General features: G+C 46.1%; 1 protein-coding gene across 1 annotated transcript in view; it reads right to left on the bottom strand.

Moving 5' to 3' along the window:
• ptprna (protein tyrosine phosphatase receptor type Na) overlaps positions 1-15,000 on the bottom strand; it is a gene marked incomplete at both ends in the record, with an annotated part of 52,220 nt that overhangs the window by 24,619 nt on the left and 12,601 nt on the right. The window contains 8 exons of the mRNA XM_083641712.1: positions 2,124-2,210; positions 3,713-3,957; positions 4,056-4,090; positions 4,453-4,569; positions 4,912-5,064; positions 7,532-7,745; positions 7,887-8,031; positions 13,650-13,755. Coding sequence (XP_083497838.1) covers positions 2,124-2,210; positions 3,713-3,957; positions 4,056-4,090; positions 4,453-4,569; positions 4,912-5,064; positions 7,532-7,745; positions 7,887-8,031; positions 13,650-13,755 — 1,102 coding nt within the window. The remainder of the gene's footprint in view (positions 1-2,123; positions 2,211-3,712; positions 3,958-4,055; positions 4,091-4,452; positions 4,570-4,911; positions 5,065-7,531; positions 7,746-7,886; positions 8,032-13,649; positions 13,756-15,000) is intronic.

Here is a 15,000-nt window from a genome sequence, read left to right as displayed (position 1 = left end):
GGGGTTTCCTTCATATAGGAACCCCCTTCACAAAAACATGCAATATCCTGGTTGCTAATGTGGTTCCTCCTCTGGTCGTTAAGGGCGCCTGTTCAGAGGGAGGGGAACAGCGTGAACCTCCCACGTGCTATGTCCTACTGGTGAAGCTTCCTCTCTCAGGTGAAAAGAAGCAGCTGGCTGACTGCCCATGTCTCGGAGGAAGCATGGAGCCAGTCTCGGCTCTCCCCAGATCGGCAGAGGATGGAGTAGCAACCAGGATTGAGAAATCAAGTGAGCACTAATGGGGAATAAAATGGGATAAAAAAATCTGGGGGGGAAGAAGAAAAAAAAAAGAAACTCAGCTGTGTTTAATGCACGGCTCCACAGCTGTGATCCAATCAGAAACTCAGCTTTATTTCACAGCTTGATGCATAAATGCTCGCAAGACTTGTGGACGGGCCGGTGCTAGAAGCTACAGGGGTGCATGGCTTCCTTCACTGCTCAGAACAATATTAGTAGTGGATTGCTGGCATAGTAGCGCTGAATATCACACTTAGTGGCTTTATGGATAAGAATTAGATTTTATTTAAAGCCCCATTATGTAACTTTTTTTTAACCTTATATCAGCTTTGTAATCATTTTGATGGTACAGTGAGTTCTAATAGGGAGAATAGTGGCCCTGTAATTCCCACACCGGCCTCCGAAAGCCTGTTCCTGCACTATGTCATTTTGGTGGCTGTGTACCGCAGCGGCCTGACAGTGTCAAGTTGCCTGGTTAACTCCATTTCCTGTACAGCTCCTTAAAATTTAAAGTTTTCCGCTGATAAACTAATGGGACGCTTTCATTGTGAAGTACGTACAGTATAGGAAGTTAAATGTGTTTTGCTTGCTAGCTTACTAAAGCAATTCAAGACAACAACATTTAGGGATATTTGGAGATAAAGGTAAGCAAAGTAGAGAGTACAAGTAGGAACCGTAAAATAAGCCAGATACCTGAGAGTACAAACAGGGAAGTGTAGCATTTATTAATGTTTGCATCTGTAACTGTGGGGGCGTAGTTTCCCCAACTAGAAAAACTACATAATGCTCAAGAACTCTTACTTAAATTTGTTCTGTATCAGGGGCTTTAATCTGTGTGGTGAATGCAATTTGATATGTTCTGGTCTGGTTGAATAATTCTTAAACAACCAAGCAAAAAGCAAACCATGTTTCTGTTGCCGTGTGATTATTTGGCTGCCAAACAACAAAAATAATAGAATACACGTGCACTCTTTCTGCATCTCTCTCGCGTGCGCGCACACGCACGCACACACGCACGCACGCACGTACACACACACACACACACACACACACACACACACACACAAGGCTCTTTCACACACAGATCGCGCAAAAATTGCCGTTTAGGAGTCCCGCAAAGCTCGCACCCTCGCCACAGAAATTGCTTTCACACAGCGCCAAGCAGCACGGCCACTTTCCCGTGCTGTGGTGTACTTTCAGGTGAAATCCCCTGCTCCCGGATTGAAAGGCGAGCGGAGGGATTTCCAGCTCCTCCTAGCCCAAATAAATATTTTCATAGGTTAGTGTAGCCTAGGCTACTGTATGATGAACGAATTAATTCAACAACAATACTTCCCTCCCTCCTTCTCCTAGTCCGCTGAGCTGGGAGAGGATAGGTGCACTCGCATGGTGGGCGGACTCGCCAAAACGGGCTCCGGCAGATCGATATGGTGTCCTACTAAAATTGAAACGATACACGACCGCCCGCATATCAAACAGCTGCAGTCTGCATAACGTTCGTCGGGGGAATAGTATAGGCTATAAATGCACATGACTAATAACGTTAGTAGTTTTTGTAAGGGAATGCACAGAGCTGATTTCGAGAGGGAATAACCTGGTCTGAGTCAGACCAACTCGCCACAGACAGCTATTGCAGGGTTGCCAGGTAACCCGGCGCTGTTACTACCTCCCGTCGCGGGACAAAAGGCGTAAAACAATTGTCCACCAAAGCGCATTCACGACTTTCACATCGGAGGCGCGAATCCTATTTTCCGTGCATTTTTCGGCTTTCAAGGCCGGTGTGAAAGAGCCTAGACACACACACACACACACACACACACACACACACACAGTGGTGGTGTTACCTGATATTGATGAAGCTACTGGTGGTCAGGTGTATCTTATCAGCCAAAAGGTCGAGCAGTTTCACTCCATCATATAAACTCAGTGGACTAGGAAGGAAAAAGAACATTGACAATAGAGCTCAGCAGTCACGTGACGTGACACTCGTGACGTAGTTTTGGTTCCATTTCTCCATCCTGCTTTGAAAAATCCTGACATAAAGAGTTTTAAACCTGGAAGCAAAAAAAAATGCCTTCAGAAAGACCTTTTTTATCATCTGAAGCCATCTAGTCTCAATTGTTGAGATCAAATAATTGTTGGGATCAAATAACATAATCATGATCTCATAAGGCATCCAGGTATTTAGTGAAACTACGGTAAGCAAGTATTGATTGTCGGAAGCTATTCACCTTACAGTATGTAGCCCCGCCCACTTGACCCGTTTGTGTTACGACTTCCTGTTCAAAACGCTCTGTTTAACCTGGTCAAACCAGAGATGGTCTCTCTGGTCAAAGCTAGTGACTCACTGGAAGCAGAAGCAGGCTGCGGGCATAAGCTCTGCCACAGGAAGTGTAAACACAATTGGTTTACACTTCCTGTTAGTCTCTCAAGCCAGACTGTCTTTTCTACATACGGTGAAAAGGCCTATTGCAACAACAAACACGAGGTAGGACCCAGAGACCAGAGGGGCGCTGTGGAGCGCTGTGATGCCTGGGCGCATCCGGCACAAACGCAGAAGAAGACTAGCTCGAAAAAACAATATCACTGGCACAGAATTGGAATAAAAAGAGGTACTTATTAGCAGCATCGAGCAGATCTCATCAATGAAGATTTTGAGGATGATGACGAATCATTTAACGCCAAACCCAAATTTGTGTAAAGCCCGACATCTAAAGATATTAAGCATGCTTTTGAAATGCTGTAATAATAATAATAATAATAATAATAATATATATATAATAATAAGCTGTATTCTATTCATAGCTTTCAAGGGGCGTTACGTGCTGCCCGGGAACGCCCACCTGACGGTCAAAACAAAAACTTGTTCATTCCGCTGCCACCCGAGTCGACTAGTTTCTCACGCTGTGTTTGTTCAGCCGTTTGTACACACGTCTTTGCGGCCAACATTTCATCAAAGGTAAGCTCAAGTAACGTTACAATAATGATTAAAATACCCCGTTAACGTTACTTGAGCTTACCTTTGATGAAATGTTGGCCGCAAAAACGTGTGTACTTTGATGGTAGAAAAAAAGCCATTTGCCCTCCCCAGCGACTGAACCACGTCTAATCGCACAAATCCACAACCTCCTCCTTTCTGAGTTTTCTTTCTCCGACGGCATTCTGTAAAAGCACAAGCCAGGCGTGTCTCCTCGTCGGTTAGTGCAACCGATAGCACAACAGGTATCCGGCATTTTGGCTGAACAAACACAGCGTGAGAAACTAGTCGACTCCGCGGGGTTTTTTTTTTTTACCGCCAGGTGGGCGTTCCCGGCAGCACGTAACGCCCCTTGAAACCTATGAATAGGTGGGGCTTTAGAAGGCTTTTTACACAGACGTGTGTTTGATGTTTAGTCTAACAGATTGAAATAGTTGAATTGGACTGAATGCTGACCTCTGGTCGGTGACGATGTATCCATACTCTTCTTTGGCTCCTGTTCCCTGGACCAGTGGCACTCCCTGTTCCTTCAGACTTTGTCCAGCCTCTGCAGCTGTGGCCTGGAGAGGCTTGGAGGCAGAGGAGGGCAGGCTGGGGCTCTTGGCTGGAGCTAAGGCTGGGGCCGGGGCAGAGGAGGGCACAGAGAGGGCCTCAGGGGCGGGCTTCTCCGGCTTACCAGACACTCTGTCTGTCAGCTGGGTCTACAGGAGGGAACGACAGGAGACGTGTCTGTGTAAGATGATTATGATGGTGTCTAGCAGCCGAAACATCGGTTAAGATGGATGCTAACATACTGTACCTCCTTGAGGGTGGTGAGCTCTTTCTCGTATGGATCTGAAAAATAGAGTGGAGACAGACACCATCACACTGCATTGAAAACAAGAGTTACAGCTGTTACATTATACTGTATAATATTCAACATGTCTTAACTGCCACCAAAAGAACACTTGTAAAGGGTCCAAAATTAACTGTTTTGTCGACTGGCCAAACTAACCCTAACCCATGTTCAAATTTTACCTGCAACTCAATCAATAGGTTACCATTATTATTTTTGGCTGGTGAGCAAATCAAGTCTAACAGCCACTTGCATATTCTACCAGCATTTGGCTGGAGGCTGCTGCTAATTTTGGACCCTGCTAGTAAAGAATGGATGCAATAGATGGGGGATATTTTGTGATGGCTTCCACTGTACCTACCTGTGTTGCCTTCGGTCTGTATCAGTTGCAGAATGAGGGCCAGCTGCTGTGGACTCAGCTCTCTGGGATCCACCCCATACCTCTGCAACACACCTGACAGCCTCCGGAGCTGGCCATCTGACACAGGGTAGAGCAGTTATCAATACATGGAAGGCACATAAAGAAGGTGACCAAAACAAGAGATTCAAGATTCAAGATTCAAGTTTATTGAGTGTCCCAGAAGGGCAATTTGGTTTGCAGCGAGCGTAAAAGAACACAGACATAGGCACACATGATTAAAACAAAACATAAAAGCAAACACAAAGCAGCAGATTAAAATGCACAACAATTCAAAGTGCAAGTAAAAGTAACTAAAATGTTTTACCCATGATCACAAATTGAAAGTCAACAATGAGTCTAGATCAGCATTGCTAGTGTATAAAACAATAAATGAAGTACACATGAGTTCCTATTCCTCACCATTGATTAGAGCCAGAGCTCTGTTGTCCTGAGGAACCTTCTTGTTCTGCTGTGGCTGCTGTCTGGCTGCAGTACCCAGTCTCTCCTCTAGGGTGTAGTCTTCCACATAATCCACTGGCAACTCCAGTTCCAAGTCCTCATAATAAGGCAGACCTGCTCACAGCACAATAGGTTATTATGGCAAAGGGAATGGTTTAGAGTAACGCGCTCTCACTCCCAACTTGACCAAATATTGACGTTTGGTGGCATCGGGGGAGTACCCCGAGGTCAAAGGTCAAATAACCCCTTTCCCCTTGTTTTTCCACACGCAGGGTAGTCCAACAGCCACGAGTGTGACAATGAAAAAAACAACGTTGGCCAGCAATTATGTTGTGATCGGGGGTGAAGGACAGTGTTGGGCAGTAGCTTAATTGTATTACTTTCCCCAGTAACTAGTAATGTAAGGGATTACAATTTACAAAAAGTAATTATTTTACAGTTGCTAATCCAAGTAACTTCAAGTTACTGCATTACTTTCTCCAGTGATGGCACAAAGCGAAGTGTGGAGGTCTGGCTATGCGAGACTTCTGCGTTGCCAGAACGCGAAAAAAGAAAGAGTAAAAAATAAATAAAAGTCTGCAGTTTGTTGACTCCTCCTGTAAGCTTAACTATTATTCCAATAAAGTGGATTCAGTTCTAAAAGGAGCTAGCTAAACAGGTTGTACATCACTGTTTTTGGAAGGGGGGCTAATGAAAGTAATACTAAGGTAACGAGTAATTACTTACTTTTGAAACAAGTAATAAGTAAAGTAATTTTATTACTTTTTAAATGAGTAATCGGTAATAAGTAACTAATTACACTTCCTAAGTAACTTGCCCAACACTGCTGGTGATGGAGGGCGTAAATGAATAACCATCATGTTCAAAGTCATTTCAACCCTGACTTACTTTTGACTTCGGTCCAATTTCTTCTGGGGTTTCATTTCAACCTAAACCTAACCTAAACCATAAGCCTAACCCTAACGTAACCTAAACCATAACCCTAAACCTAACCTAAACCATAACCATAACCTAAACCATAACCCTAACCCTAACCTAAACCATAACCCTATGCAGTACCATGTTGTTTTAGGTGCCAAAGCATAACCGAAAACAAAGTTGTTGGGGGGGAATGTGCAGTCGACAAATGACAAGAAAGGTGGCATCAAAAAATGACAAGAAAGGTAGCATTCGGTGGTGTCGAAAAATGATGAAAAAGGGGTACCCTGTGCATTAAAACGTGACACCAGGGGGTCCTTTTGAGTTGAATGTGTTAATGAGAGACAATGATGCTTTAACTCATTGAGTGCCATGGACGAGTATGTTCGTCAATTGGTTTAGTAACGTAGAGTGCCAAGGACGAGTATGTTCGTCAATTGCGTTTTTTGACGGTGGGACGTGCATCAAAGCCAGATCCATCTCCTGTGAAAGTATGGTGGCTGTTGAATGTGTAAAAGCTATTTTAGGGACCCACTAGGTGGCGACAGTGCTCTCCAGATTACAGAAAGGCAGGAAAAAACAGAGAAGAAGTCGTTGGGGAAACGGAAATCGCATCGCATCCGTATGCATCGATATGCATGAAGCATAACGTTAGCTGTGCCTGCAGCAGCCAATCTGCTGCCACAATTGAGCATCTCCGTGTCCGCTGCGATAGCCCATCCGCATGATTTTGTTATTAGTTGTTATTATTCTCAACTGGAAGCATGGGAGCCGGTGACAAATACACGCGGAACGCTGTAAAAAAGCTGGATGTAGCGGACTTTTCAGTGCAGAGCAAACGCAGCAGAAAGCCCCAGAGACACTCCCATACGGAGGAGGAGTGTGCAGTTGAGGGGGGGGGGGGCACGCAGAGCAGCACACAACACTGACCCAGACAGACCCAGACAGCAGGACAGGATTGGCAAACGCAAGCTAGAATATCTGATGCCCACCAGCAGTAAATCAAGACCAGCAAGAAGCTGCAACCAGCAGCGCACGCAGGGGCCAGCACTGCTGGTTGCAGCTAAAAAATATTGTTTTGCCAAACAAAATTCCTTGGTTTTCGCTGTTCTATTGAAGGAAATTATTTTTGAGGTGTGACTACATCAGAAAATATTAGCTTCAGTCAGTGATGTGCATGAAATGTTTAATTTCACAAAAGGCTCATTATCTCAGCTTCTAGAAAAAAACGGCTGCTTTTGGTTAAATCAAGCTATCTTCTCCGGCTGATAACTAAAGAACGGAAAATGATATCAATAAACCTGTTTTTGCTGATGATAGAAGAGAGTCTCATCGTTCTTTTTGCGTGTTCGGTGTTTACATAGTAATATCACACAATATTCTGTGGGCCTCGAGAAATCACTGAAAACGCTCTGAAACTCTGGCACTGGGAGCGTCCGTTCTCCAAAAGTGGCTGGCACTCAATGAGTTAAACACATTTTTCATACTGATGATGTATAATGTACATTAAAAAAAAACAATTCTTTCTGATGCTTTAACATTCTCTTTTTATTTGTTTTTATGTTTTCTATATGCTTGCTTGTATTTGTTATTTGTATTCACTCTTAGCAATTTGTAAATGATTTGAAATACTGTATGGTACATAAATCAAATCCCGTTCTACCTGCAGGCACCACGGGAGCTGCGCCTCGGTGGCGATGAGATGGCTGTGCAGACGTCAGGTAGAGAGAGATGGCTTCCTGCAGCAGTTGCCTGTCACGCTCTCGCTCTCGCTCTCGCTCTTGCTGATTGGCCTGGGACCGCGAAGGGGGGCGTTGGTAGCCGGCACCTCCTCCAATGGGGTGAAGGGATCTCTCTATGTCATCTTGGTATCTGTGCTGTGATCATGAGAAAGGCATTCTCAGGTGATACAGTGCCACGTGTGTGTGTGTGTGTGTGTGCGTGTGTGTGTGTGTGTGTGTGTGTGTGTGTGTGTGTGTGTGTGTGTGTGTGCGTGCGTGCATGTGTGTGTGCTGTACCTGGTGGTATGTGTATGGGTCCATGGACGCTGGTTGCATGCGTAGCGGCGACTGAGGAGGCTCAACAATCATGTAGTCAAGATAGCTGTCAGCAGCAGGCATGGACCCCAACGTAGAACTGTGGTGGTGACTGTGCTTTTTGGACCTGGCAACCCACAGAGAAAGGATCTGGATGAATGTAGGAGAGTGCGTGCGTGCGTGTGTGTGTGTGTGCGTGTGTGTGTGTGTGTGTGTGTGTGTGTGTGTGTGTGTGTGTGTGTGTGTGTGTGCGCGCACGCGCGTGCACGCCTGCATGTAGCGGGAACTACCACAGAAGCGGTTGACTTTGCCAGGTGTCTGTGGACAGATTTTATGAATCCAAAAGCGTACATACGCGTCCATAGTTGACATCCAAATGAAGACCAAGTTTGAAAATGGGTGTGATGTGAGCATGGGGACAGAAGTCAAGTCAAGTTTCAAGTCAAGTTTATTTATATAGCCCTAATTCACAAGCATGTCTCAGAGGGCTTCACAGAAAATATGTCTAGCTAATTCTAGCTGACACAACAGTAGCAAATTACAGAATAAAGATAACACATTGAACAATTGATGGAGAAATATAGAAAATATAGAAATATAGGAGAGAGCGGAGGAGAGAGCAGGAGAAGGGAGGAGAGCAGGGGGAATGTGAGAGAGTGATGGGGTGGGGAGGGAATGGGAAATGTTGGAGAGTATAGGAGGTGGGGAAGGAGCAAGAGGAGAGAGCAGGAGAGGGGGAGCGGGGGGGTGTGGGGGAGAAGAGAGCAGGGGGAGGGAGGAGGTGGGGAGAGAATGGGAAATGTGGGAGAGGAGAGAGCGTATGGAAGAGTATGGGAGTATAGAGAGAGTATGGGAGACTATATGGAGAGAAGAGGGAAAGGAGGGCTAGCTGACACAACTAACAAATTACAGAAGTAATAATAACACATCGAACAATTATAGAGAAATATATAAGAGATAGATAGAGAAATATAGACACACATTTTGCAAACGGACATACCGGTATGTCGATATCTTAGCAACCAAACTATGCTTAATTTAATTGGCTGCAAGCCTTTAGTAGTGAGTCCCTTTGCCAAATAAACACATGTTCACATATAGAGCTTATGGGTGCCTCGCTTTAGGGTAGAATGGGTGCCATGCTTTAAATAGTGGCGGAATAGTGGGAGGGGATAGAATGGGTGCCATGCTTTGGAGTAGAATGGGTACTATGCTTTAGAATAGTGGGAGAAGGGGGGAAGAGGAGAGAGCAGGAGAGGGGAGGAGGGAGGGAGAGCGGGGGGATGTGGGGGAGGAGAGGGCAGGGAGAGGGAGGGGGTGGGTAGAAAATGGGAAATGTGGGGGAGGAGAGAACGGAGAAGGAGAGGTGGGAGGGTGCAGGGGAGGGAGAGCAGGGGGAATGTGAGAGAGGAGAGAGCAGGAAGTGGCAGGGAATGGGGAGAATTGGGGAGAAGAGGAGAAGGGGAAGGAGCAGAGGAGGGGAGAAAGAGGAGAGAGCAGGAGAAGGGAGGGGGGAGAGCGGTGGGATGTGGGGGAGGAGAGAGCATGGAAAGAGAGGAGGTGGGGGGGATGGGAAATGTGGGAGAGGAGAGAACAGGAAGGGGGAAGTGGGGAAGGAGCAGGGGAAGGGGGAAAGAGAAAGAGGGGGGGGGGGGGGGGGAGATCAGACAAACTGACTACTCTAGACATTAACCAGAGCTAACTGGGACATAGGGGATCTAGCTAATCTACAGCCTAGTCTGGCCTGTCCTATTCTGCTCTAGTCTGATCTTAGCCTGAACACTATAACAGGTCTACAGCCTATAGTTAGGCTGTAGCTAATCTATCGCCTACCTAAGCTATTCTAACCTACCGGCAGCCCTCGACCAGTGATGGAGAGCACCGATGCCCCCCGCCCCGGCCCCCGCCCCCACACACATGGCGTGGGAGAGAAGGCCAGGCCGGGACACAGCTGTACCCCCTCACCCCCAGTGAACGCAGGAAAACCTTTCCACCATATGGTGGCAATCCACACATGGATCGCCACATGGATTGCCTCAGTGACTTGGCTGAGGAGGAACCTTGTGAGGCCGATGTACTGTAGGGGTACAGCTATGGACCCCATCTGGGGACCCCCCTCCGAGACAGGCCGAGAGATACCGGGCTAAACCATTTACAGAGTTTCAGATAATGGAAATAAAATGTACAAAAGAACAGAAAATTGAAAATGTAAAAAGGAGTCCAACAAAAGGAATACGAAAATGTAGTTTTTAAATGATCCTAAGATCAGGGAAGACACTTGAAAATGTAAAAAGTAGAGTAAAAAAAAAAGAAAGAAGAAAATATAGTCTTTAAGTGTTCGTAGGTTCAGAGAATACTAGCTAATTAGCTAGGTGAAAAAGGGGTAAAAATATTGGGAGTTCCACGAGCCTGATGCTGAATTGGTAGAGGAGCTAAACACATTTTATTCTAGGTGTGATGTTTATGATTTGAATGATGAGCTCTCTAATTGTAGAAACGGCCTGCTGGCTCTAAGATTCAAATTGATGAGGCGACTGTATGCAAATCTCTCAGTAGGACAAGCCCTGGTCCTGACGTCAGTTAGGCCGTGTGTCCATCTAGCAACTTTTTCTGACCGTTAAACGCTGGAAGTACGCTGGTGTCTCTGGTGTGATAGTTTCTCGATAGGATTAGTTGCCTGAAAAGGAGCACCCGACACCAGCGTCTTTCTGAAAATTTAAAATATTTTCAGCTGGGAGCGCTCTGAAAATAGACGCTGGTCGCAGCGCACTTTCTCTAGATGTCCGTGTGCGCCCACATACGCTCGCTCCTCATTGGAAACAACTGAAAAAAGCCGTTGGAGCTGATGAAAAGACGCGAGGTCGACATTACATTACATTTACATTACATTACGTCATTTGGCAGACGCTTTTATCCAAAGCGACTTACAATAACACATTTTTTGTCAGCAATAGAGCAATCAACTATGGAGCACAGTCTATGACAACTACAACTTCTGAAGGAACAGTGGTACAAGTTTAGGTTAGTTTTTTTTTTTTAATAAAGAAAGAGAGAGAACGAAGTTAGATCAAGAAGGGCCCAGATGGAGCCTGAAAAGGTGTGTCTTTAGTCTTTTCCGAAAGATCGGCAGTGATTCAGCCGTCCTGACCGAAGGTGGAAGCTCGTTCCACCATTGAGGTGCCAGGGACGAGAAGAGTCGAGATCGGGATGAGCGACTTTTGAGCCCCCGTAGCGAAAGAGGGGCGAGGCGACCTGCACTGGTGGAGGAGCGAAGGGAGCGCTGAGAGGTTTGGAACCTGACCATAGATTGCAGGTACAGGGGAGCTGACTGGTGTACTGCCCTGTAGGCCAGTACCAGTGTCTTGAATTTGATGCGGGCCGAGATGGGAAGCCAGTGGAGCTCCTGGAAGAGGGGAGTGACGTGAGAGAATTTGGGTTGGTTGAATACCAGACGGGCTGCAGCGTTCTGAATGAGCTGAAGCGGTCGGATGTCGGTGGCAGGTAGGCCGGCCAGGAGCACGTTGCAGTAGTCCAGGCGGGGGGAGACAAGAGACTGGACCAGGAGTTGAGTCGCTTCTCTTGTGAGAAAGGGACGGATTTTGCAGATGTTGTAGAGAGAGAACCGACATACAGCCATAGGGGGGAAAGTATTGAAGTATTGCTCTGGGCAACTGTGTAATATCTTTTCATATATTTTCCAGTCCTCATTGGAACAACAGAACGTTCCTAGCATGTGGAAGGAATCCATTTCAGTGCCCTGTGGCCCTCACATCTCTTGTGATGAAAACATTTGAACAGATTGTCAAATCTGAAATGTTGCACACAGTGCCCCCTATAGGACAAAGAGACAATGCATGACATGTTAGACCCCCTGCAGTTTACCTATAGGACAAAGAGACAGTGCATGACATGTTAGACCCCGTGTAGTTTACCTATAGGACAAAGAGACAGTGCATGACATGTTAGACCCCCTGCAGTTTACCTATAGGACAAAGAGACAGTGCATGACATGTTAGACCCCCTGCAGTTTACCTATAGGACAAAGAGACAGTGCATGACATGTTAGACCCCCTGTAGTTTACCTATAGGACAAAGAGACAGTGCATGACATGTTAGACCCCCTGTGGTTTACCTATAGGACAAAGAGACAGTGCATGACATGTTAGACCCCCTGTAGTTTACCTATAGGACAAAGAGACAGTGCATGACATGTTAGACCCCCTGTAGTTTACCTATAGGACAAAGAGACAGTGCATGACATGTTAGACCCCCTGTAGTTTACCTATAGGACAAAGAGACAGTGCATGGCATGTTAGACCCCCTGCAGTTTGCCTATAGGACAAAGAGACAGTGCATGACATGTTAGACCCCCTGTAGTTTACCTATAGGACAAAGAGACAGTGCATGGCATGTTAGACCCCCTGCAGTTTGCCTATAGGGCAAAGAGGGGAGTGCAGGATGCCACGGCTACTCTGTTAAATCTTGTATTGACACCTGGAAGGAAATGGGAACCACGCTCGTTTACTCTTTATTGACTTTCCTTCTGCTTTTAATTGTATTCAGCCTCATGTCCTCGCTCACAGGCTTTTATCTGATTTTAATATGGATTTTAGTTTAGTATGTTGGCTCGTTGACTTTTTAACAAACACATCTCAGAGGGTCCGGGTTAACAGAACCCTGTCTGGTAAACTCTGGTCTTCCACTGGATCCCCTCAGGGCTCTGTGCTTTCAGCACTTTTATTCATTTTGTACACTCATTTATGCCTGAGCAAATCATGCTTTTAGATTTGTTCTTAAGTACGCTGACGACTCTGTGATCGTGAGTCTGCTACATGGTGCGGAGCCCCTCTCCTCTGCCCCGCCCCTCTCCTCTGCCCCGCCCCTCTCCTCTCCTCTGCCCCGCCCCTCTCCTCTCCTCTGCCCCGCCCCTCTCCTCTCCTCTGCCCCGGCACCGTGTGTGATTAAGGCTGAGCCAGTGGCAGCAGTGCAACAATACATGTATCAAGGCACTGTCCTAGATGACAAGCTTCACTTTGATGCCAGCACTGATGCCATCTGTAAAAAGGCAAATCAACGGCTATTTTTCTTAAGGAAGTTACAACATTTCAATGTGGATATGACTCTAATTAAATGTTTTATTCTTCCTTTGTTGAGTCTGTGATTTCCTTCAATATGATGATTTGGCGGTTTTAGGGCTAATGTACACCGCCTCCGGAACAGATGCGGTACGGCTGCGAACAGACCCACACTCATGGAATCTGTCAGGCGCATGCGGGATCCGAGAGTGGATCCGTCAGTTTTGCCGGATCCGCAACGCAGCCGCAACGCATCTGGTGTACATTGCCTGTTAGTCTTAAAAACAAGAACAGACTGGGAAAGATCGTCAAACTGTGACGATCAGATCACTGGTGTTGCACTTAATGACCTTCAGCACCTGTATGAAGAGAGGGTCATTTGTTGTTTGTGAGGGTCTGATCGATCTGGATCCTCAGCATCCTTTATGCTGAGTTCCAACTGCTTCCATCAGGCTGCAGCTTTAGTCTTCCCAGAGGAAGCACTGATAGATTCAGATCTTCCTTTGTTCCAACTGCTATTAGTCTAGCCTGGGACTTTTGCTTACCCCTGCTTTCCCTTTTTCTTCCATGATACATGGTGTCAGTGTTGACTTATGGATTTTTATGTTGTACGACGTAGACCACCAGATGGTCTCTAGTTTATAAAGATGATCAAATGCAGAACACTCACTCAGAAGAAGAGGATGTGCTGGGCTTATAGGGCTGTGTGGTGTAGGGAACTCTCTTCAGCTCCTTGGAAATGATGTACTGGGTGATGTCATCCTGCCAGGAAAGGCCTACACACACACACACACACACACACACACACACACACACACACACACACACACACACACACACACACACACACAGGGAGAGAGAGAGAGATGCTTCTGAAATCAATACTCTTCAAGCGCTTCATGTACGAGTGACCTCCAGCTCAGAGCTTATTGAATAGGGTTATATAGGGTTAATATACTGTATGAATAGGGTTATATAGGGTTAATATACTGTATGCACTATGAATGGATGTTGGCCTGTTTTCAAAACCCCTCAGGGACTGAGAAGTGATCTAATGACACTGGGAAGGTCACATGACACTGGGAAGGTCACATGACTGTACCTATGAACCTCACTATACTGAGCCCAGGTCTACACACTCAGTGCTTCTCACACTTACCCATCCATCTGGCAGCGTCAGGTTACCCAAAGACACCATGACATGACAATTTCTTACACGTCATCTGGCCATAGAATGCGCAAGATACACCGGAAATATTACTGTGACTCATCTAAAATCATGTGACTCATGTCACATATTTACATTACAGTCCCGAGCCAAGTAGCCTACAACGACGCTGGGCTCCACTACAACAGCATTTAATGTCGGAAGACTAAATTAGCAACAGGCGGACACCGGAACTAGGTCAGAGACGGGTCATGAGTCACATGACTTTAGACGGGTCAAAGTCATATTTACGTGTCTTGCGCATTCTGTAGCCGGCCGAGTTGTAATATTGTCATGTCATGGTGTCTTTGTGTCATTAATAATCTAGATTACTTCAGTTATTTTTCTATATATTTTTTGGGTACTGCTATTTTACATTGAAGTCAACGGCGAGGTGCTCGTGTTTTCCCCCTGAAAGGGGGCGAGACCATGTGCCGCCTACAAAATGACGTATTGCCGATCTATCGTATTAACAAAAAGGCCCACGAAACTTTGTAGAAAGGTTGTCATGGGCCAAGGTAGTGTTGGAGTATTCGAGACCGGTCCTGGTCTCGAGACCGGCATTTTGATCACAAGACCACATTTTGATGTGTCTTGGTCTCGTGTCAGACTCACCCTCCATCCAACCCGATCACCCAAAAAATGGTAAAATAGCAACGTTTGTGGACAAACGTTGCTATTTTACAATTTCGGCTAAGAAATTGTAAAATGGTAACGTATGTGTCTACAGCGGTGGGCGTGGTTTGGGCGTGGTTTATGGAGATTTTCTGTTTCTAACCCCTCCCCCTACTCTAATCCTAACCCTAAAATCTCA

The sequence above is a fragment of the Poromitra crassiceps genome (genome assembly GCF_964638095.1).
Source record: "Poromitra crassiceps genome assembly, chromosome: 8".
Lineage (NCBI taxonomy): Eukaryota > Metazoa > Chordata > Actinopteri > Beryciformes > Melamphaidae > Poromitra > Poromitra crassiceps.
This window is presented reverse-complemented; position numbering and strand designations above follow the sequence as displayed.